Source organism: Microtus pennsylvanicus, chromosome 8, assembly GCF_037038515.1.
Source record: "Microtus pennsylvanicus isolate mMicPen1 chromosome 8, mMicPen1.hap1, whole genome shotgun sequence".
NCBI classification, from domain to species: Eukaryota; Metazoa; Chordata; class Mammalia; order Rodentia; family Cricetidae; genus Microtus; species Microtus pennsylvanicus.
Window position 1 is genome coordinate 17,426,096 of NC_134586.1, and position 23,520 is coordinate 17,449,615.

At 38.0% G+C, this 23,520-nt stretch overlaps 2 protein-coding genes across 4 annotated transcripts in view; both read left to right on the forward strand.

Annotated features, from left to right (window-relative positions):
• Nucleotides 1-23,520, forward strand: part of LOC142855913 (acidic proline-rich protein HP43A-like) — a 301,657-nt gene that overhangs the window by 254,196 nt on the left and 23,941 nt on the right. The gene's annotated exons all lie outside the window — the stretch shown is intronic.
• On the forward strand, nucleotides 4,076-5,011 carry LOC142855690 (taste receptor type 2 member 106-like). The gene has a single exon (XM_075982137.1). It carries the CDS (start codon nucleotides 4,076-4,078, stop codon nucleotides 5,009-5,011), a length of 936 nt encoding a protein of 311 aa, XP_075838252.1.

A 23,520-nucleotide genomic window follows, 5' to 3' on the forward strand; every position in this document is an offset into this window, starting at 1 on the left:
AGCATTTGGTGCACGAGCAATCGTTGGTCCAGTGCATGTCTTGTAGCCTTTGTCAAATATATGGTGGACATACCTTTGTCTGCTTATTTGTGGGTCCTCTGTTGTATTCCATTGCCCTACCTGTCTGCTTTGATGCTAGAACCAAGCTGTTTTTATCAATGTAGCTCTATTTTATAATTTAAAGTTAACTATTACGATACCTCCAGATGTCTTCTCACTCTTTGGAATTACTTTAGCAATCTGTGGTCTTTTGTGAGTCCATAGAATTCTATTTATTTATTTATTTATTTATTTATTTATTTATTTAAGATTTCTGTCTCTTCCCCTACCACCGCTTTCCATTTCCCTCCCCATCCCACAATCAATTCCCCCTCCCTCGTCAGCCCAAAAAGCGATAAGGGTTCCCTGCCCTGTGGGAAGTCCAAGGACCACCCACCTCCATCCAGGTCTAGTAAGCTGAGCATCCAAACTGCCTAGGCTCCCACAAAGCCAGTACGTGCAGTAGGATCAAAAACCCATTGCCATTGATCTTGAGTTCTCAGTAGTCCTCATTGTCCGCTATTTTCAGCGAGTCCGGTTTTATCCCAGGCTTTTTCAGAGCCAGGCCAGCTGAAGCAGTAAAAAACAAGGACTTTATGAATTTTGCATGCAAATGGATGGAAATAGAAAACACTATCCTGAGTGAGGTAAGCCAGACCCAAAAAGAGGAACATGGGATGTACTCACTCATATTTGGTTTCTAGCCATAAGCAAAGGACATTGAGCCTTAATTAGTGATCCTAGAGAAACTAAATAAGGAGAACCCAAAGAAAAACATATAAGCATCCTCCTGAATATTAACCTTCACCAGGCGAAGAAAGGAGACAGAGACAGAGACCCATATTGGAGCACTGGACGGAAATCTTAAGGTCCAAATCAGGAGCAGAAGGAGAGAGAGCACGAGCAAGGAACTCAGGACCGCGAGGGGTGCACCCACACACTGAGAACATGGGGATGTTCTATCGGGAACCCATAGAATTCTTGAATTTCTTTACTAAATCTATGAAATGTGGTCTTGGAATTTTAATAGGTATTGCATTAAATCCACAGATTAATGTTGGTAGAATACCCAATTTTACCATATTCATTCTATCAAGCCAGGAACCTCTTTCCATAATCTAATATCTTCTTTGATTTCCTTTTCCAGTGACTTGGAAACTTCATTGTAAACGTCTTTATCCTCTCTCATTAGGACAGTTTCTTGCGAATCCTTGTGGGAATGGCTATCATCATCAAGAAAGTAAATGAGCATGAGGACTCGCGAAGATGCAGGGGAATGAAACATTTATACAATGCTAGAGGGAGTAAAAGTGTCCAGCCTATATAGAAGTTAGTTTGGTAGTTCCTCGAAATGTACCTATCGGTATTGCTGAAATCACCATAAGCTTTGTTGGTAGAGCAAAAGGAAATCAAGTTAGAACTGATACAAAAGCTTTATCCCAGTTAGCGTAGTTTTCAGAGTGCCAGATGGTGCTATCAAGGCTAGCAGGGGAATTGTTATCAACCAATTTTGTTCAGCTGTGTACTCTGCATGCTACACTGCAGAACTGCATGGTAGCGTGCATCTACTGGTGTAACAAAGGCAAGCATGTTATGGGAATAATGAACTGCTTTCTATTTGGACTGCCTCCATGTCATAGAATCCATATCTAATACTTCAAACGGAATCAAAAGTCCAGGACCACAGTGTGACCCCCTTTTGGAGAGAGGTGGGTAGAGATACAGATAGAAATTTAAAGCTGGGTAATCTACCTGCATAATATAATACTAATAACTGATCTTCTACACACTATGCATTGTGCTAATCCCTTTTCATAGACTCCAGATCAGAATTACTGCTTTTGCTTGTCCTATTAAATAGTCATGAAACTGGGACACAAAAAGAGACAATCATCTTGCTAAGGGGTATCTGTCATGTACACGTGTCAGTATTATCTCATGTACTAAGTGTGTAAGCAAGGAATTGACTAATGACTGGTCCAGTACAGCTGTACATATATGTATAATCCTCTACATATTTCTTCTTATTCCATTCATGTAGGTGTGCTCTTAGGTATGTGTGTAAATATGTGTGCATGTGTAGGATGCATGTAGGTATGTTCTTGAGTAGTTGTATGTGGATGCTAAAAGACTGAATTCTTAAGCCCTAAAGTCCTTTATTCTTACTTGCCATTTAATCTTCAAATGACTGATTCTCCCACATGAGTATTCATCATCATTAGCCCTGATTAGCTTCAAGACTAGATGATATTGTGTATAGTCGGGGTGGTAATGGTGCAGACCAAACATCTGTCTTTCTGAGCCCAATCGCTCCCCTATTAGATGCAGTACAATAATTATAATTATGCCTATTTCAAAGTATTTTGATTTTTTTTCAGTTTGTATACTTTTATTGAAATATCACACTGTGTACTGTAATATATGCAATAAGACAAATACGTGGGGGATAGACTGATAGAGAACAAAAGGAGGTTGATGATAGAGGGAAACTGTGCTTCCTTTTCCCTCCCTGGTCTGTCACTCTATTAGTATCCCATCACTTATCAGAAAGCATAACAGAAGAGCTTGCAGAATGGATGAATTTTAATTATTTGTATAGAGTACAATGGACTCTTTCATCATCTGTATTATACAGAGTTAGTTGGTGAAATTGAAGGGTAGAGTGAACAGACCGTGAAAAATGAGAAAAATTACAAAGAACCTAAAAGTAAAATGTTACTTCAAAAGGTTCAGTCTATTAACCTAAATAAAGTGCCATCTAATTTTAAAAAGGCAATAGAATGACTATGTGACCAACTTATACCATTCCTAATAATTCTAAAACAACGTGACATAGAGATATTTGTACACCCCTGTTTATTGCACCACTGGTTACAACCATCAATCTATTAAATCAGCCTATACATCTACAAATAAATAAATGGATAAGCCAAATAAGATGTGTAAATACATGAGTTTGATTGAGCCACAATAAAAAAATAAAGTTATGCTATTTGCAAGACAATGGATGCAAAATGGAGATACATACTCTTATTAAGTGAAATAACTCAGAATGAGAAAGGAAAATATTGCATGTTTTCACTCATTGGTGGGTCCTAGATGTTGTAGCAACATAAAGATATGAGAGTGGGGGCACCAGCAATGGTGGTGCATGCCTGTAATCCCATCTCTTGGGGGGGGGGGCAGAAGCAGGTGGATCTCTGTGGAATGTTCAAAACACAACACGTAAGATACTTTAATGGAATTGTCTTTGTGAAACCATTCGCTATAGAAAATGAATATAAGCCTATAAAAACTTGTAAAGTATTTTTAAAGTTGTGAAATGTATCCTATCTGCAGTTAAACTTAGATTCCAATTTAAAAATAAGCAGTTTAACAGAATAAGTGGTTGTATTCAAAAGTGCTTCCACATACTATTTTAATAATATAAATTATAGTGATTCTTTTTTGCTTTCTTGTTTTTTTATGAATGGTTTGGGAATTTGGGGGAATTTATGGCTTTATTTTGTTATGAACTCTCACTGAATTACTCATACTTCTCTGAGTCTTCTAGGCTCAAGGGATTCCCACACATCAGTCTTCCAAGGATTTAGAGGCACAGGCAGGTGCCACTGTGCCCAGTTAACAATGAGTTGCTATGGAAAGAAACAAAATGCAATGCTGGTTTTGTCAGTTTGGGTTCTGTCCATGTATATCTGACATCCTCATACCACCATTCACTTTATCAAATGCAAAACAGTGTCTGAGAGACAAGGCAAATCCATGAAACAGAAACGTTAATTTGCTTATTTGCACACTACAAACAGACATTATTAGTCTGCCTGCATTCTGTAGACAGATGGAGTCTTAGACAACAGGAAGGAACTTCATAAAGATATTTCTGATTCCATTACAAGACACTTTTATTTCCCTCCAAAGTCTTTATGTAAGAAAAACATCAGTCATTGGTCAAGCTGCCATTACAAGCAACATTCTCCAGCAGGTAAAAAAAAATCTAAAATAGTTGCAACAAGAGCAACCTTGAGGGTCCATAGACATGACGACTATAGTTGAAGGCATTCTCCTTTGTTTTGCAACAAGTGCGTCAGTGCTAGGAGTCCTAGTGAATGGGTTTATCCTGTGTAAAACCTGCACTGACTATGTCAGGCAGAAGAAGTGCTCCAAGATCAGCTTCATTCTCACAGGTTTGGCTATTTCCAGAATCTGCGTCATAGGTGTACTCATTGTTGATGGATATTTAAAATTATTTTCTCCACATATGGCTGCCTCTGACACCCACGTTACATGTGTTGCTTATCTGTGGGTAATTATCAATCATGTAAGTACATGGTTTGCCACCAGCCTCAACCTCTTCTATCTGCTGAAGATAGCAAATTTTTCTCACTACATCTTTCTCTGTTTGAAAAGAAGAATCAATACGATCTTTATTCTTCTTCTGGGATGCTTGTTTATATCATGGTCAATTTCTCTTCCGCAAATAATGAAGATGTTTAATGATCACATGCAACACAGAAATACATCCTGGAAGCTTCACCTTCTTAAAAGTGAGTTCATTATAAACCACATTGTTCTCAACCTGGGAATCTTTTTCTTCTTTATGATGACTATCATTATGTCTTTCCTAATAATTATTTCAATTTGGAGGCACAGCAGGCAGATGAAGTTGAATATCTCAGGATTCAATAACATTAACACAGAAGTTCATGTGAAGGCCATAAAAGTTTTAATTTCTTTTATTATTCTGTTTATCTTGCATTTCATGGGTGTTTTCTTAGAAACCCTGAGCTTTTTCAAATCAGGAAATAAATTGCTGCTTGCTTTGGGTTTGGCAATTGCATGCATATATCCTTGCTGTCACTCATTCATCCTAATTCTAGCAAACAGCCAACTGAATCAAGCATCTTTGAGGGCACTGAACCAACTAAAGTGCTATGGGGAAGGCACAGAGGTCAAAACAACATGGCAAACTTAGAGAGAAATGGGTGGTCACATAAAATAGCCTGGTGTAGAGATCTCTGAAGACAGTTTTCACTATGTTCTGACATTGATTTAAAAGCAAAAACACGTACTGGCTTTGGGAGAGCCTAGGCAGTTTGGATGCTCACCTTTGGAGACCTGGATAGAGGTGGGCGGTCCTTGGGCTTCCCACAGGTCAGGGAACCCTGATTGCTCTTCGAGCAGATGAGGGAGGGTGACTTTATCGGGGGAGGGGGAGGGAAATGGGAGACGGTTGAGGGGAGGAGGCAGAAATCCTTAATTAATTAATTAAAAAAGCAAAAACAAAACAAACAAAAAACTCTTCCTTCCCTGACATTATGAAAATCTTTTTTATTCCCAAATATTTTTTTATAAATGTTATTTTACATTTAAAGGGGGATATGATATAGAGATTTGCATTGATATGAATCTTGGTTTATTGATACAAATTTAAGGTCAATTTTGTTATATATATATATATATATATATATTTCTGTTCTTGATTAAGGTTTTGTGTTTGTGTAGCTCATTGAAAAATGTAATGTATAATTAAGAAATATAAGTTAATAGATATTCATCTATCATAGTCAAGCTGGTAGTCAGATTTTCTAGATGTATAGAGTATATTTCAGTTATATAGGTATTCTTCAAATCTTTCAGAGATCTTCAGAATATGGCATTTAAAATGTTTTAATAACTTAGGACTTTTCATAACAGTGAGACACATCTGCTCCTGGCAGCCCCAATCTACTTCAAGAGGAAGAGGAGACTCTTTATGGGTTTTGTTAGATGAACTGGACATGCAGGATCCAAAGAGAAATGACTGCTGAACTTGCCTAAAGGCGAAATGTTCCTTCAGGGTTCCTGCTTCATGAAGGAGTCTGCTAGACATTCTGCAGGTCACAAACGAAAATGATTAACAAACTGCCAATGTAGGTGGAACTGTCTTTGAAATCCCCTGCTTCATGGAAAAAATCTGCTGGATACTATGGTCCTGTAGGCTGGAGATGGATGCCCCAATGGTACAGAAGAATGTCATCTGACTGTTCAGGCAGCAATTCTAGAGTTTTGGAAGTTGATTACTATGTTCTTCATGTTTACTTAAGTAATATTATATCCTTTGGGAGTCTTTGATGGAATTGATGAATTTATAGTTACAGTTTTTCTTAGTTATGATAAAAGCTAAAGTAGATATAAATATTGTAACTGTAATTCTTGTTTGACACCTGTTTTGTTATATATAATTTTACTATGTCAAGTTAAAGCCTTTCTTTTTTTTTTTTAAACAGAAAAGGGGAGGTGATGTGTGATTTCCCTTTGTATGCAGTGATTACCATTAATGAATAAAGAAACTGCCTTGTCCTGTTGTTAGGGCAGAATTTAGGTAGGTGGGGAGAAAGAAGGGCGGAGTCAGAGAGACGCCATGGATCAACTGCTGGAGATAAACATGCTGAAGATTTGCTGGTAGGCCACAACCTCGTGGTGATATACAGATTACTAGAAATGGGTTAAACTAAGATGTAAGAGTTAGTCAATAAGAAGTTAGAGCTAATGGGCCAAGCAGTGATTTAATTAATACAGTTTCTTCGGGATTAAGCAGCCTGGAACTAACTAGAGGGCCCTCCTGTAACATTTTTTCCTCTTAGTACTGGAGATTTGACTCAGCATTTAGAAGCTCATACAATTCTTTATTTTGTTGTTTATTGGTTTGGTTTGGTTTGGTTTGGTTTGGTTCGGTTCGGTTCGGTTCGGTTTGGTTTGGTTTGGGAGGTTTTGAGACAGGTTTATTTGTGTAGCCCTATCTGTCCTGGAACTTGATCTGTAGTCTGGGCTGGGCTTGACCTCAGGGATCTGCCTACTTCTGTCTCCCCAGTACTGGAAATAAATGTCTGTGCCCTCACACTTGGCTCTTCATTTTTTTAATATATGTCAAAACCCCTCATTCTTTCATGAACTTTTAATTCTGCGTGCAAATTTAGTGACTTAATCAGTCTCTTGACCCTACACATTTCTCAAAGGGAAGATATTTGACAGGACATTATCCTCTATAAAATCATTCAGCATGAGGTTAGGCACGTAAAACAAGGCTTGGCATTAGGATTCATCTGACTTCCTTGAAGCACTGATAACCTCTTCCCAGGAAGGCCCAAGGGAAAAGCAAAGCCAGACAGTTACATTCAATCTTGACATTTAGAACATGAAGCTGGGGAAAGCACTTGTTGCTTTTTTGTGTAAATACAGCTTTATTCTTACAAAGGAACTTTTGCTTTCACTGTTTAAATCCCTCAAATCTTTTCCACAGGGGGGAAAATTTGATGTAGTCTCAAAGATTTTAATGACATATGGATGGAACGCTGAAAAAGGAGCCAGGAGAACAGTTTATTTGAAGGAGACAAGAGCAGAGCAGTCAAAGTTGAAGGAAGATTCTGCCGAAGCAGATGTTAAGAACTCATGGCTGTCTTTGCCCAAAAGACAAAAGACTGTAGAATGTGATTATAGTATGAAAACTTCCGCCTTATGGTTCTACACAGAGAGAAAGAGAGAGATATTTAAAATGCAGATTTTTAAGTGAATTTTTATTTCCAAAGCAGTATTACATCAGTGTCTTGTTTAGTTCATTTAAAAATGTGTGTGGAACTTACACTTGTAAAATGATGGCTGAACACTTTTAGATATAAAGGCTTAATTTGTTTTCTGTGTGAAGTTTTGGTATCAATATTTTTATGTTTCTGTCTAATATGGTAGAACGGACAAAATTTATACAATGGGTTTTTTATTTTTATGTATATGGGTGATTTACTTGTATCTATATCTGAGTACCACATGTGTCCCTTGTGTCCAGAGAAGCCAGAAGGTACTGTTGGAAACCCTGGCACTGAAGTATGTTATAGACGGTTGTGAGCCACCAAGTGGGTGCTAGAACTGAACCCAGGTCTTTGTAAGAGAAGCAAGTGTTCTAAAGCACAGAACTCTCTGTTCAGTCCTAGAACAACTTTTTGAATCTTGAATTTCACTACACAATTTTTAAAAAGTTTACCTGATCAGTTAAAAATGTATAATACTGTCTGGGCATCTGTGTTCTGAATATTAATTATATTAGCATATAATTGATTTTCATTCCAATTTTAAATATATTTTCACTTATATTAAGTTGCTTATATTTAGTATGTCTTGTTTTCCACTGTTTCAAAAAAAATATAAAATAACTATTATGAGGCATGAATGCTATACACAATATATAAGTGTATGTAAATGATATTTTATTAGGAAGGTCTCACTCATTAGCCTAGGTTTGCATCAGACTCACAGCAATCCTCCTACTGCAGTCTCCCAACTACATGGGTTGCTAGACTGAGATATCATCCCTGACCAAAAAAAAACAACAGCAACTTTCTTTAAACAATTATTTCATAGATATTGGAATTATAATGTTGAACAAGGCTACCGTGTAATGAATAATATAATGTAGAAAGAAAAAAATTAACAAACAATAAAATATTTGTGTTTACATTTCTAGATTTAAAATCTGATTGGTGTTTAGCAAATGAATGACTCAGTACTTGGGGCAGAGAAAGGCTTTCTGAAGTTAAGTTCTGATGGTTTTTACCCAACCTAAGTAAGGTTGAGGAGTAAAGTGGATAGAAGAAGGAATTCTAGCTGGGAAAGAGCATGTACACCAAAGAAGCTGAAGACATTGCAGGAAATAAATCTGCAGGGTTGCCACACGTACCAACCAGAGTCTTAAGTATTTTAAGAAAAATTCCAATTGAAAAAAATTCAGAACTTTTTTTATAGAACTGATAACTCTTTCTCTAGAAAAAGTAAAGAAATATTTTAAGAGGGAATAAATATCCATTATCATCCAGTCTTACTATTTTTGTGCTGTTTTAGTTACAAAAGCATTCTTTAAAAATAAGTACATATTCAACACTGAGTCTGGGGTTTTAGCAACCAGCAAATACATTTTAGCAACTGTTTATCTGCACTCTTAGACTTTTTAGCCTTAGGATTATCATAACGATTTTCTTTATTATTTTATGGTTTAATACTATGTCATAGACATGTTGATGTTGTTGTGTCTGTTAATTTACTATCTAGAAAATATTTTTTAATGTTTGGTGAAATCATTTGTAATTTATATTAATTCAAAATTACATTTTCTTTATGTTTCATCCTATTATTATTATTGTCAATATTACTTTAGTTTTAATTCTGCCTTTCCTGTTATGACATTGTTCCACTTTGATATAAAATATAGTTTCATGAGCATGAGTTTATAAAATAAAAAGATATGAAATATATTATTATGATTATTTACACTTTCAATAATTAAATAACTGTATTATATTTTCAGACAAATAAATAGATAAGTAGGTAGAATAGAGAGAATGAAAAGTAGGGGGTATTTTTTATTAAATTTATAAATAACTTTATCGGTAAATAATTAAGTACATGAGATTTTTTCTTTTTGACCTTTATAGATTGCTAAATTTTCTATGTAGCATTCATATACATAGAAAACAGATAAATAAAAACTGAAATATGAAAAAAATTCTGTGTGGTTAAGGTTCTTTATTACAGTAAGGAAAGAATCATCACTGTGTCTATGTGTAATCACTGCCTTCCCATTCCTGATCAGTTGCTTTGCTGATCTTGCTGCCATGGTTCTGGTGGTCTAGTCTTAATATATTTTCTTCCATTTTGAGACAGGGTGTTATGTCGCACTTCCTGGATTCTTAGGTAATATTATATCTTTCTGGAGTCTTTGATGGAGTTGAAGAATAAATATTTATAGTTATAGTTTTCTTAGATATGATAAAAGATAAAGTAGATATAAATATTATAACTGTAATCCTTGCTTGATACCTGTTTTGTTATATGTAATTTTTCTGTGTTAAAGTTAAAACTTTCCTTTTTATTTAAACAGAAAAAAAAAAGGTGAAGTGGGATTCCCCTCTGTATTCTGTAAATACCATTGTTTAATAAAGAAACTGGCTTGGCCTGAGAGTACAGAACAGAACTGTAGTAGTGGGAGTGGCTTAAGGTGAAATTGTAAAAGAGATATCTACTGTGGGCAGTGTTTCAGAGAAACCTAAAGAGAAGGGAAGGAAAAGAAGGAGAGTTGATGGGAGGAGAGGAGAGGAGAGAAGAGGAGAGAGAGGAGAGGAGAGGGGAGGGGAGGGGAGGGGAGGGGAGGGGAGGGGAGGGGAGGAGAGGAGAGGAGAGGAGAGGAGAGGAGAGGAGAGGAGAGGAGAGGAGAGGAGAGGAGAGGAGAGGAGGAGAGAACAGGGCATGTAAGATAAAGAGATAGATAATGAGAATAAGGTGGGGGGGTCTTGTTTTGATAACTGTCCCTGAGGTATGGGGAGCTTGGCCATAGCTCAAAGCCAGTTTCCAGTCAGGTATCAACTAAGATTATAAAGCACATCCTTGTACAATTACTTTGTCCATCTTTAGGCTGTGGGGAAAAGAGAAGCAGGAGGCTAACCAGTTCCTTATCTGGAGGGACAGGCCCCATATGGAAGCTAGTCTGATCTTAAAGCAACAGGTCCATGGTCTAATAGTATTCCTCAATCTCACTGTTTTAACTCACCTACTTGATCAGTGAACCTCTGGGGACCTATCTGCCTCCTATTCAAATACTGGTTCTACAGACACATGCTGCTGTATTTGGCCTTCACCTGGATGCTAAGGATGCAGAGTCATATTGTCATGTTTATACTTCAAACATTTAAGCCAGTGGGCATATGTATATACAACCTGCTGAGTTCATTTAGCGTTCCTTATATGTATTTGTGTATAGAACTGACTGCTTGTAGTTGAATAACCTATCAGGGGGCTCGTTCCTGAGAAAGAAAGCTCTCTTTCAGCAGCTAATAGTTACCTATAACTCTTAAGAGGTTTTTCCCCATCCACAGTTCGGCTATGTTCCCTGAGCTTTACATATTGTTTATGTATTAATTGGGACAGGCCACCCACAGAGAAAAAAAGCTGCCAAAAAGAAGTTACAAATGAACATGGCATCTACAACCTCGAAAAGCAACTGTCAAAATGAATATAACCCTATAACTATGAAGCCCAAATCAGGAAGATTATCTTGATTTCATAGGATCCTGGGGTATACCAAGACACTATGAGAACACACATACACATATATACCACACATTCACTCCCTTACATACTTTCCTTGAGTGTGAGAAACACATGCTAAAATGCAAACACTATTTCCCTTATTTGCAACACTGACTGTAAAAACTAAAATATGTAAAACAGATTAGCACAATGCTTATATATCTTGTTTGGTTATGAGTAATGGAGAAGGCTAGGATATGCAAATTATTATTATTGAAAGCAATTCTATTTTGAGGACCCAACCTGTGACTGGAAAATAAGAAATAAAAAAGAAGGAAAATGAGTCTTTGTATCACAAAAACTATGTAGAAGACATGCACAAAGATAGTCCAGAACATATGCCACTCAATTCTGATAGTGTCACAGCATATAAATAAATGGAAATATAAAAGAAAGAGAAAATTAGTCTAGAAGCCATAACTCTAATAGGTATTTAACATAAAATGAATAAATAATGATATCTAATCATGAAGAAAGATGAAAATAATCATAATTTTTATGATTTAGCCTCATCAGATGCCCATTACCAAGCATAATATACTAAGAATATTGAGGCATATGTAAATAAAATAATTCTTTGATTGATAAATAAGATTAGAGAGTTGAGTCACCTATAATACACTTTAAATGTGCCTAGACTTAGAGCCCATGTTATGAAAACTATTGCTTATTATTATTATGGCACAATTTTGACAGTTATATTAAAGTTTCAAGAAAATAAAGGTACTCTGGCCAGGTAAATAGTTTAACTTGACAGCTTCATCCTTACCTCTTATGTTCCAAATCCTATCCACCCCCAGTCTCATCCACAGCTCTGTAACAAACCACCTGTTGTGTTCTCTATTCCTCTCTGCCTCTGCCCTCTCCTCCAGTAGATCACACAAATCTTCCTCTCCAAACTCCTGTCCTCTTATTCATTGCAATATCCCAGCAGGCATTTTCGGATGACCTGCCAGCTTCCTCCCAGAGAATAAGGTCAGCTAAGCAGGTAGGCTAGCTTCAGATCTTCACTCTTCCTCCTTTCCTCCATACCAATCCCCCAATCTCAGCCTCAGCCTTGCGCCTAATACCTGTTGCGTCCTCTCATCGCTTCTCTGCCTTCCCAAAGGACTAAGCAGATCCTAGTGGAACACCCTGCTTTCCTACCACCTGTGTGTCTGCTCAGCCTCTCCCTTCCTAGCCCATCCCTATTCCTAAGTATTAGACTCTAATAACTAGAAACACATTTCACTGGGAACTGCATTAGAAACATTCACAAAGCAATGGAATGGAATCCAGAAATAAATTCATGCATTTATCATCAACTGATTTCCAACAGAGGTGTCAAGAACACAAGAAAGAGAAATTATAACTGTCTATAAATAGTTTGGGAAGATCTTTATATCTGCATACAGTAGAAAGAACCTAGATGCTTTATCATGCAATGTATAGAAGTTAGCTAGATGGACTAAGACAAATGCAAGCCTGTTGTGATATTTTGTTTGTGTTCTGACAAATAAGCTTGCCTGATGATCAGAGTGTGGAACTAGCCACTAGTTAGCCATAGAAGTCTGGAGTTTTGTGCAGACAAGAAAAAGGAAGCAATAAGGAGGAGCATGGACAGAAACACAGCCCCCTTTTGTTCTGAGATATTGTAGGGGTAAGAACTCTAGTGGCTGGCTGCTCTGTTTTTCTGATCTTTCTGCTTTCACCCCCTAACACCTGACTCCAGGTTTTTATTTAATAATTAGTAATTATACCAATTAGGGTCACATTTCTTTAGCTCTGAAATTTGTGAAAAAAAAACAGCTGGGGAAAGATCAAGAGAATTAGTCTAGGGCACAAAATAGATATGACCCAACAATCATAGGCAACAGAAGCATAATTAGACAAGTGGGACAAAGTCAAAATAAAATGCTTTTGAGGAGCAATGGAGACAACTGACAGAGAGAAAAGATGTCTGAAAAATCAGAATAAAGTATTTGAATAGTATTCCTCTGATAAAGATTAATGCTCAAGTGTAAGGAACTCAGATGATTTGAAGCAACTAGTTGATGTAGTCTTTGAGAATAGTGTTCCTTAGAAAAAGATTTATGTATTTAAGGAATGCTTCAAAGAATAGCAACAGATTAAAATAATACATAATATGAAGAATCTATCATACTCTAGCTGGACCATTGAAAATGAGTCCATCACAGTGATATGCAAGAGCAAGTGCTCTTTCTACAAATGTGTTCAGTACTAAAAAGATTTGCATTATCATAGCAACTGGAGAAGTATTAGTAGATCTCTTAGGGGATGAACTCTTTGAACTAATCAACTAGATTGACTGAAATGAGAAGCAAAGTATTGACTGCATCTTTACCAGTTATCTTCAGAGTATGTCTGATTAGTGTAATAGTATTGAGCACTATTATATTACTCTTGTACCAGAACCTTACCATCCAGTAACAGCAGTCACTCTGAGTGTCTGTACAGTCCCAAAGTACTTAAGTGTTTGTTTTGGCTCCTGTCATCTTGAATTTTATTTCCTCATAGTAGTCAATTCCTCTCACACACTTTTTTTTCTGACTGAAGTGGAAAATTGACAAAATAGCTCATTGTATCTGTTAGAGTGCTTTGCAATTTCCCTGCTGGTCAGCCTTATGCTACCAACAGACTGCCTTGTACCTACAAGGAAAAATACGACCAAAACGGTCATGCCTTGAGTAAAAACATGGAGGTTGTAGTGGGAGTACATCTAGCCATTAAGTTTGTTTAACCTATTTGTTGTACCACTGGTATTTTTTCCATTTAATCCTATCCTTATAGGACCATACTAAACTGATGAAACTCAGTACAACAGCTTGTATAGATCCCAACACAGAAGCCTATCTTAAAAATTGTAACTTTGTTTCCCTTCTCTTTTTATTTTTTGTGTTTCTTCTCTTTTGGGGACCTTTAACTCATAAAATTAGAATAAAAATTAGTTGTAGTGTTTGGAGAAACTATAGAAATTCTCAATCCCTTCGCTCACTCCTCATTTTAACTTGGGGAAAAATGAATTATAACTGGCGTCTGTCAGTGTGCTGCTTGATTTCTGTTACTGTGATAAACACCATGGCCAAAAACTGTGTGGAGAGGAAAGAATTTTTTTGGTTTAGTTGCCTGCTCAACAGTCCAACACAGAGAAGTCAGCGCAGAACGTGTAGTCAGGAACTAAAGCAGAGGCCATGGAGGAATGTTGTTTACTGGCTTGCTTTCATGGCTTGTTCAACTAATTTTGCTATAGTGGTGTGGGCTTTCCTATATCAATAAACAATCAAGAAAAGACCCCCAGAGACTTGTCCATAAGCCAGTCTAATGGCAGAAGACCTCAATTCAAATTTCCTCTTCTCAGTTGAATCTAGTTTATGTAATGATGATAAAATCCAGCCAGAAGAATCAAAATACTGACATAGAAGCATAGTCTACATGATGTAAAATATTCACTTTATGAATTGGCTTAGCTCAGTGTTTAAGATCACCTGTTACTCCTGCACAGGATCTATATTTAGTTCCCAGCACCAACGTAGTAGCTTACAAATTATACACACAATATAAACATAAACAAATTGTTTCTAAAAATATGAAATTTTATAATGTGTAAATTCCTCTATTTTCTTTATTCTAATAATTTTGGAGCCATATCTTCAAGTTTGTTCAGAACTTGCTATCAAACTAATGAATTTTACATATATATGTATGTGTGTGTGTGTGTGTGTGTATACACATTGGACTTTTCATAATCCAAATAGACCTACCATGTTTTAATACATTTACTATTTTTTTTAAATATCATGCAACTATTTTAATCATATTCACTCTTAAATCATCTCCTTAGTTAATTCCTCTCTCTCCCCAAATTCTTTTTTTTAATTTAGTAACCAAAAGCCTCCAATTTGTGCAGCCCATAAATTCTGGACACAAGGCCATCAAAAGAAGTATAAACACACTCATTTTTATATTCTTTGTTCTCTAAGAAATTCTGTGCTCATTGGTCTCTTGCATTCTTAGTATAAATGTGGGGCATGAATTGCCTTGTTTGTAGCACACCGCGCCCTTCTTCACTCCATAAGCTACCATACAGTTCGTGAACCAGGCAAAGGGCTGAAGACTGAAACACACAAAGACTCACAGACAGAGACACAGGTCGTCCTTGATGCCAGAATGCCCCCTTTATTGTGTCCAGGGGCAGCTTATATAGGGATAGTCATGCCCAGGCAAACCCACCAGAAATCACTCCCCTGCCATCAGGAACTTCTGAGGGTCTCGTGCTCAGAGCAGCTGCAAGCTGTCTTAGAGCAGAAAAAAAGAAGTTGTTTAGAAGTTCAGGATCTGGGGGTTCACAGCTCCCAACACCTGTTCACTTTGAATATTTTAATGTTGGCTGTGATAAATTACATTTGTGTTACCCTTACAAAATATTTGGAGGAGGATGTTGTCATAGGGATTGTGAGTACTTTATTAGAATATTAGGTGTGAATATACAATATTATTCTATTAAAATATTATATAGTAAAGTATTTCTCAGTAATTCTAAACAATAAATAGTCTGTGTGTAGAATAAAAGTATGTAGCTGCTCATCTATAAATAAGGAATCTCCTCTATACAAGGTTCAGGGGACATTGCAGAAGGAGTGAAAGTATTGTATGAGCCATAAGTGGTATAAGAGAACAATGAAACAGTATTTTCCAGATGTAATATGGCAGTCACATATACAAACCTACAGTGATTATGGCAGCATTCACAAGATTCATAAGAGCTCTAGACACAGATAAAATATCCATATTGAGGGAAACATGAAAGTGGACATAGTTCTATCCCTAGATGAGGAGCTATTAGCAATTGATAGTTTTGGTGTGTGGAAGAATCTATTTTGATTAAGGAAGTGATCCTTGGCAGGTCAGCCATGCACTGGGAGTTTATACTCATGAGTGTCTGGGCAATACAAACTGGACTAAATAGACTTTTATAAAAGGAGAGAATGTGAAGTTAGAAATGGATGTGGCTCTGGAGGAGTTGTGGCAGAGATGTGAATGTGATCAAAATACCTTGTGTAGTATTGATAAACATTTTTTAAAAGGAGTCAAGACTGATACTGTGAGTTTAATCTTCCTTGCACTGCTAGAAAGAATAAGGGTCTAAATATTTAAGTAAACTTTGGTAAGGAGAAAGGTGGAGCTGGCAATGATTTTAAAACTTATTCTTAATATAAAACCATCCTTGAAGACATTGGTTATTTTGATAGATATATTAAAGATAATTGAAATGTGAAAAATAACACACAAGTAGTATGTTTAGGTTAATTTTGAGATTATCAAGCATCTGTGATGTCAACACCACCATCATAACAACTGGCACTTCCAACACCTTACAAGGCTTCATGAGAACATTTTACATGAAAAGAAGCATCTATGGTAATCAATAGTGATTTTATCATTGCTTCTTTACCTTATTATATTTCACATCATAAACTAAGTGATGTGGTGTTTTGAATAGGTATGTTCCTATAGACTCATGTGTTTTAGCCCATAGGGTGTGGCACAATTAGGAGATGTAGCTTGTTGGAGGAAGTGTGTCACTGTGGAGGTGGGCTTTGGTCTTTGAGCTTTCATATACTCAAGCTATGCCCAGTGTGTGGCACAGGTCTCTTCATGTGAAGTGAGATGTAGCTCCTTCTCAGGCACCATGTCTGACTGCATACCACTATGCTTCTCACCATGACAATAATGGACTTAACCTCTAAAACTGCAAGCAAGCCTCAATTCAATGCTTTCCTTTATAAGAGTTGTTGTGGTCATGGTGTCTCTTCACAGTAATAGAACTCTAAGAGAGTGACCAATAAATGTCACTTGACCGGTAATACGTCACATTCAGAAACATTGTAAAATCAGCTATGGAAGCTCATGTCCATAATTCCAGCACTTGGGAAGATGAGGCAAAAGAATTTCCATGATTTTGAAGCCAGAATGGGTTCTCTAGTAAATTCTAGGTCAGTCTGGGCCACAGAGTGGTACTTGTTGCTTTGAGATTTCATCAGAATGGTTTTGTGGGAGCCTAGGCAGTTTGGATGCTCACCTTACTAGACCTGGATGGAGGTGGGTGGTCCTTGGACTTCCCACAGGGCAGGGAACCCTGATTGCTCTTTGGGCTGACGAGGAAGGGGGACTTGATTGGGGTAGGGGGAGGGACATGGGAGGCGGTGGTGGGGAGGAGGCAGAAATCTTTAATAAATAAATAAATAAATGGCCACAATCAATAGAACAAGTAAGAGCTTATGCTAGTGAGGATGTGGAGTAAGGAGAACACTAATCTATTACTGACAGGAGTGCAAACTTGTACAACCACTATGGAAATTAGTGTGGTGGTTCCTTGGAAAGATGAGACTCAATCTACCTCAAGATCCAGCTATACAACTCTTGAGCCTATACCTAAAGGTCACTTCATCCTATCACAAAGACAGTTGCTCAACCATGTTCATTGCTGACCTATTCATAACATCCAAAAATTGGAAACAATCTAAGTATCCATTAACAGGAGAATGGATAAAGAAAATATGATACTTTCATACAATGAAACATTACTCAGTCAATTAAAAAAATGAAATTGTAGTAAAATGTATGGAACTATAAAAAAATCCTGAGTGAGATAAGCCAGACCCAGAAAGATCAATATTATCAGTGACTTGCTCAGCCATCATAAGAAAATCTTCCTCTTGAAGCTGAAGAGAACAAACACAAAAGCCCACAGCCAGATATTTTGCCTAGAGTAAGAGATCTTGGAACACTCACTGGTTCTTTTTTTTGTTTTTTGTTTGTTTGTTTTTTTTGTTTTGATTCTTTGGAAATTTCACACTCTGCACCCCAATCCCACTCATGTCCCAGTCACTCTTATATACTCCTCACTCCTGTAGTTCCCCCCACCCAAAGGAGAGCTAAAAAAGAAAAGAATAAGACTTTTAACAATTTTTTTAAAGGAAAACACTTCACTCCTCCATCTTTCCCATTTCTCAATCACTTCTTCACTCATCTTTATGGCATTGGGAACTGCTGTGTGTCATGCACTACACCCTTTAGTCCAAAGAGCTTTACTTGCAAATTGTGTGATGAGTTGTTGATTAAGTCCCCTAGTTTTGGTACAGTGTTAATACTGGACCCTCACCTACATTCCTCTCAGATATCCTGCTGCTGCCCTGAGTCATGGAGATCCTGAGGCTATGGTCCCACAGGATTAGCCCCTTCACACACTCCCCCAAGGGTCATATGTGGGGTAGATGTTGGGGTGTGCCAACTCCAAGCCCTGGATGTGTACCGAGGTGGCAACTCAGTTGGTCAGTCCTGGTCACTGGAACCATTCCTTTCAAGTGAGGGAGCAGAGCCAGTTCTCCCAGTTCAGAAGTGAGGAATGGCATGAGTTTTCCGAAGTGTTCGGGCCAGTTCTTTCATTGGGATAAGCCATCTTTCCTGTGTTGGAGTCATCAGAGTCTATTATCTCAGGACAGGGTGAGTTTTCCTGTGGGAAAGGCAGGTCACTCCAGACCAGTGAGAGGCAGGGCCAGCTCAGGAGGGCCCTAGTGTTTCAACATTGTTCATTCAATACATGATTTGCATGGGCTCTAGTGCTAAAACAGGCAATGGTCATCCACACAGACCCCAGATGCTGAAGGATCACAAGCCCAAACATGGTCAACAGCAGCAGTTTGGCATCAGATATCACCAGGATCTCAGGTGACTGTGCAGGTCTCTCAGGTCCGAATGGGCCCAGCAACAGAATGGTCCAAAGACTTTAACCTGGCCCCATGTGACAGTTCAGATTCTTGGCAGTTGCTTGACCCAATGGCAACATGAACCATAGACCTCAACATAGACTATGACTACAGCAGGGTCATGGACCCAGAAATGGCCACTAGGCCTAGCTCTGGCTTGGCATCAATATGGCCCTGGTGTTAACACAAGCCATCCCAATCTGCATGATCCTAGAAGCAGCATGACCATCAGGCACCAAGATAGCCTCAGATGTTCGCCTGGACCCTAGACATACACATTGCCTTTGATGGTAATCAGAGTCTCAGACATTGACACAACCCTTGCAGTGGGACCAAGGGTCTGGACCCAATGAAACTATGGCCATAGGTGACCACACAAGGCACTGATTCGGGGATGGTCCTACTGCAGCTGGGTACTGTGTTGTTTTCCATGTCTCCTCAAATGCAACCAAAGCCCAGACATCTCCATGGTCCCTGGTGGCTGTGCAGTCCATTCTTATCTGTGCGGCCCTTGTGGCAGTGTGACCCTCAGGCACCAACCTGGCCTCAGGTGTTAGCCCATGCACTGGGCATCTGTACAACCTCCAGTGGTAATAGTAGCCGCTGACATTGATGCATATCCTGGCTGTAGTAGTGCATGACCCCCGGTATCAGCTGGGACCCAGTCAACACTACCATCACTGATGCCAGTACAGGGAACCCACATTGTCACAGCCTGGCCTCGGCATGGCCATTGGTCTTTGGCATGCCCACAGGTGGTGACCCAGACCAGGTATTTGTGTGGCCCTTGATAGTGACACAGGCCATGAACATCATCACAGACCTAGCTGCTGTAAGACTATGGACTCAGGCAGGGTCCTCAGAAGCAGCCCAGGCCAGATGCCACTATGGCCTCAAAGGACACTGAAACAGGCACCACCCCAGCTTCAAGGTAGCCCTGGTGACACAACATAGCCCGGGTAGGGTCCCAGATGCTGGACATCCACATGACCCCTGATTGTAATAGGTGCGTGAACATCAACACAGACCCTGGTTGTGATAGGGCCTCAGATCCAGACATGGCCCTTGGTAGCAGCCCATGGCCCTGGGAGGTAAACAGGCCTCCCACATCAGCCTGTTCTTCACAGCCTTTGACCGATCTCTTTCTATGAACCTCTCTCTGACTCTCTCTCCCTCCCACAGCCCACCACGTATTTGCTCACCCTAATGGTGTCTGACCATTTGATGCCACAAGGCCCGTGTCCTCTTCTCGCCCACTCAGAACAAACTGCTCCAGGAAGGCTTGTGCATGTCCATCTCTGGTTACTCTTGGCATGTTGCCAAGAGGGTGTGCGCACGCGCGTGCGTGTGTGTGTGTGTGTGTGTGTGTGTGTGTGTGTAAAACATTCATTATTAAATGTGGTATCTCTACCAAATTCCTCCCCTAAGAACTCAGGGAACTCTGAGAAGAGGATGCAGAAAGAGTATAAGAGCCATAGGGGGCGGGAAACACTGAAAAAACAAGACCCTCTAAATTAGCATGATCAATGCACATATGGACTCTCAGAGGTCGAGGCAACATGCACTGGACCTGAAGAGGTCTTCAGGTCTTTGTGTATATGTTATAGCTTCCAATTAAGTGTTTTTATTCCTGAGAGGGCTGGTGTGGGAGGTCCTTCTGTCTATGTGTTGCTTTTATTGGTTAATGAATAAAGAAACTGCCTTGGCCTGTTGAGAGGGCAGAACTTAGGTAGTCAGAGGGAGGGACTAAATGGCATGCTAGGAGAAGGAAGGCAGAGAAAGAGAAGTCATGGATCCTCTGTCTAAGGCAAACACCAGTTAAAATCTTTGCCCATAAGCCACTGTCACATGGCGATATACAAATTAATAGAAATGGGTTAAATTAATATAAGAGTTAGCCAATAAGAAGCTATACCTAGTGGACCAAGCAGTGTTTTAATTAATACAATTTCTGTGTGATTATTTTGGTTCTGAGCAGCCAGGAGAAACAAGCGGGCCTTCCTCCTACAAGGTGCAAACGAGTGAGTCCCTGCTTTTTGTGCCTTCTCTGGAGATCTTTTCCTTCTGTTTCTTTTGTCCTATTCTGGTGTATTAGGTTTTTTAAATCTTATTATAATTTATTTGGTTATTATGCCTTAGAAGTCTGTTTGTTTTCTAGTGAGAGACAGAAAGGGAATGGATACAGATGGAAGGGGAGAAGAGAAGAAACTGGGAGAAGTAGAAGGAGTTAAATCATAATAAAGGTAGACTATGGAAGAAAAACAATCTATTTTCAATAAAAAGGAGGTAAATAAAAGTAATTTCTGTCTCATACCCATGCATTGCTAAGAGTATTGAACATATTAGCTTGTCAGTAATTCTAATTAGTATGCTCTAATTAACGCATTTTATCTTTTTTGGTATAATTCAATTACAATTAAAACAGTTTGTTAAGTCTCCGTGGAGTATTGTTTCAAATTTAAAACATTTTATCACAAAAATTCAACTGTGATTAACTTTTGTAAGGAGCTCAAAGTTCAAACTATTGAGAGATTCACAAGTTTCTCATTGATTTTATTTAGTTCCTAAACATATGGTGTATCTGTGTTAGCCTTCTTAGTTTAGTCTCAAGTAAAATTTGACTTTTCTTCCTTAAATGGGAATTATGAATGTGAGGTCTAAGAGGAGTGTGTTACACGCTGCACACTGGTTTTTTAGGACATGTTTTTATGGGGTACCTAAATAGAAAATCTCCTGAGATGCCTAAATAAGTCATATAGTCTTTGTTTACCTTCAGTGGGGCTGTTCCAAGCAGAGTAGTGGGAAGTAGCTACCACCCCCAATTTGTACAAGTTTTTAAAGGCAAATACCACAACTGTAATGTATATAAAAAGACAGCTGTGGATAACTGCAGCAAGCAAGCCTTGTTTACAGAAGCAGAGAGATAACAGTTCAGTGGTCAGTTCTCATAACCTTTAGGTCAAAGACACACTGTATAGGAATTTATGGATGATTCTGAGGTCCTTTTACTCTAGGAATTTATGGTTAATCTAAGTGACCAAAGACCTGTTTACTCAAGATAATTTAACAACTTAAAATATTAGGGATTTTCACAAGTAGGCATAATTATAGTTCAGTAGTCCACTAAACTCTAAATATTATCGTTCTGTGGCTGTCCCTTGGAGTTCTTGGTCTATTTTCGTTATGAGAGTGCTTTGAAGATTAATCCATGTGGGATGTGTCAATAATTTCTTCCTTTTAATGCCAAATAGTTACTACTTACTATTTGGTTAATTAGTATGATTACTGAATGCCAAATATGACAATCATTTCTTTCTTCTAAGTACCAAATAGTATTTTATAGATACAATTTGTCCATGGACTGAGTAATGATGTCTGGTCTGTTTCTGGGACCAAGAATTATGATATGCAGCATAACTGCTCAAATATCATCAGATTATAGACATCTACATTTGCCCCTGGTTGGGTTCCAAGTCATATGTTTGGCTTTTTAAGAAAATGCCTTCCTCACCATCATCACTGTTTCTTAGAAATCATGTTGCAGTGATCACATAAATGAGGCTCAGGTCAAAGCCTCATGGTTTGGCTGCTTGTCAACCCTTGGCTTTGCTGGAGTTTTGTTCTTGTTTGCATTCATTGAAGTCAGTCTGGTAGATGTGCCGTGATATTCCAGTACACTGCTAATTTGTTTTCCCAATGTCGAATAATGGTTGCAAGTACCTTTTCATGTGCTTATGTGATGTTCGCATCTCTCTGTGACAAAGAAAAGTCATCAGTGAAATGTTTAAATCTTTCATCTAATTAATAAAGATATTTCTCATTTATTGCATTTTCAGAATTACTTAATATTCCAGAAGTAAGCCTTTTACGATATATATGTTCATAAGAAATTTTGGATCATCCTGTGGCTTATCTTTTCTTTTTCATTACAGGTTATTTTTTTAAAAAATAGAAGTTTAAAACTTAAAGATGTACCATGTAACATTTTTTTCAAAAAAAAATAGATTAAGAAAGAAGAGGAAAGAGAAGCATTGCATCATTCAACTAGTGTTCTTTAACACAAATAACAAACTTTAAAAAATGGAGGGCTAAATTATGGAGAGGGTTAGTTTGTTAAATGTACTTAAATTGTCCATTTCTCAATGTGCAGCCAAATTTTAAATTCTTTAATAATAAACAGCATGATTATCCACAAAGATGGGAGTCCTCCATAAATTTCAGCTGCTCCCAATGTTTTAATTGCTGAAAAATTCTTGAGGATTGGGTTACCTAATATAACACAGGACACCCAACTCCGTTTAGCTTCAGTGCTTCCTAAAAGTTTTGATCTTTTGCTACATTCTAAGTTCTGAAATATTCTCTTTAAAAATGTTCATTGTTTATCTGAAATTGAAAGTTAACTGAGTGTCCTGTATTTTTATTTATTCAATATAGTAGCTTTGTTGGGGTTACTAGTATTACTGAATGCCAAGTTTATTAAACTTAGGCTCAAATAAACAGCATCGGACCATGGAAAGGAATTGGGTCAATTTGCATCCTAGCAAACAGTAGCTCAGCCTAGATTAACTGTGTGTAGAAAAGAATGACCTCCTGAGAAGATAAACAG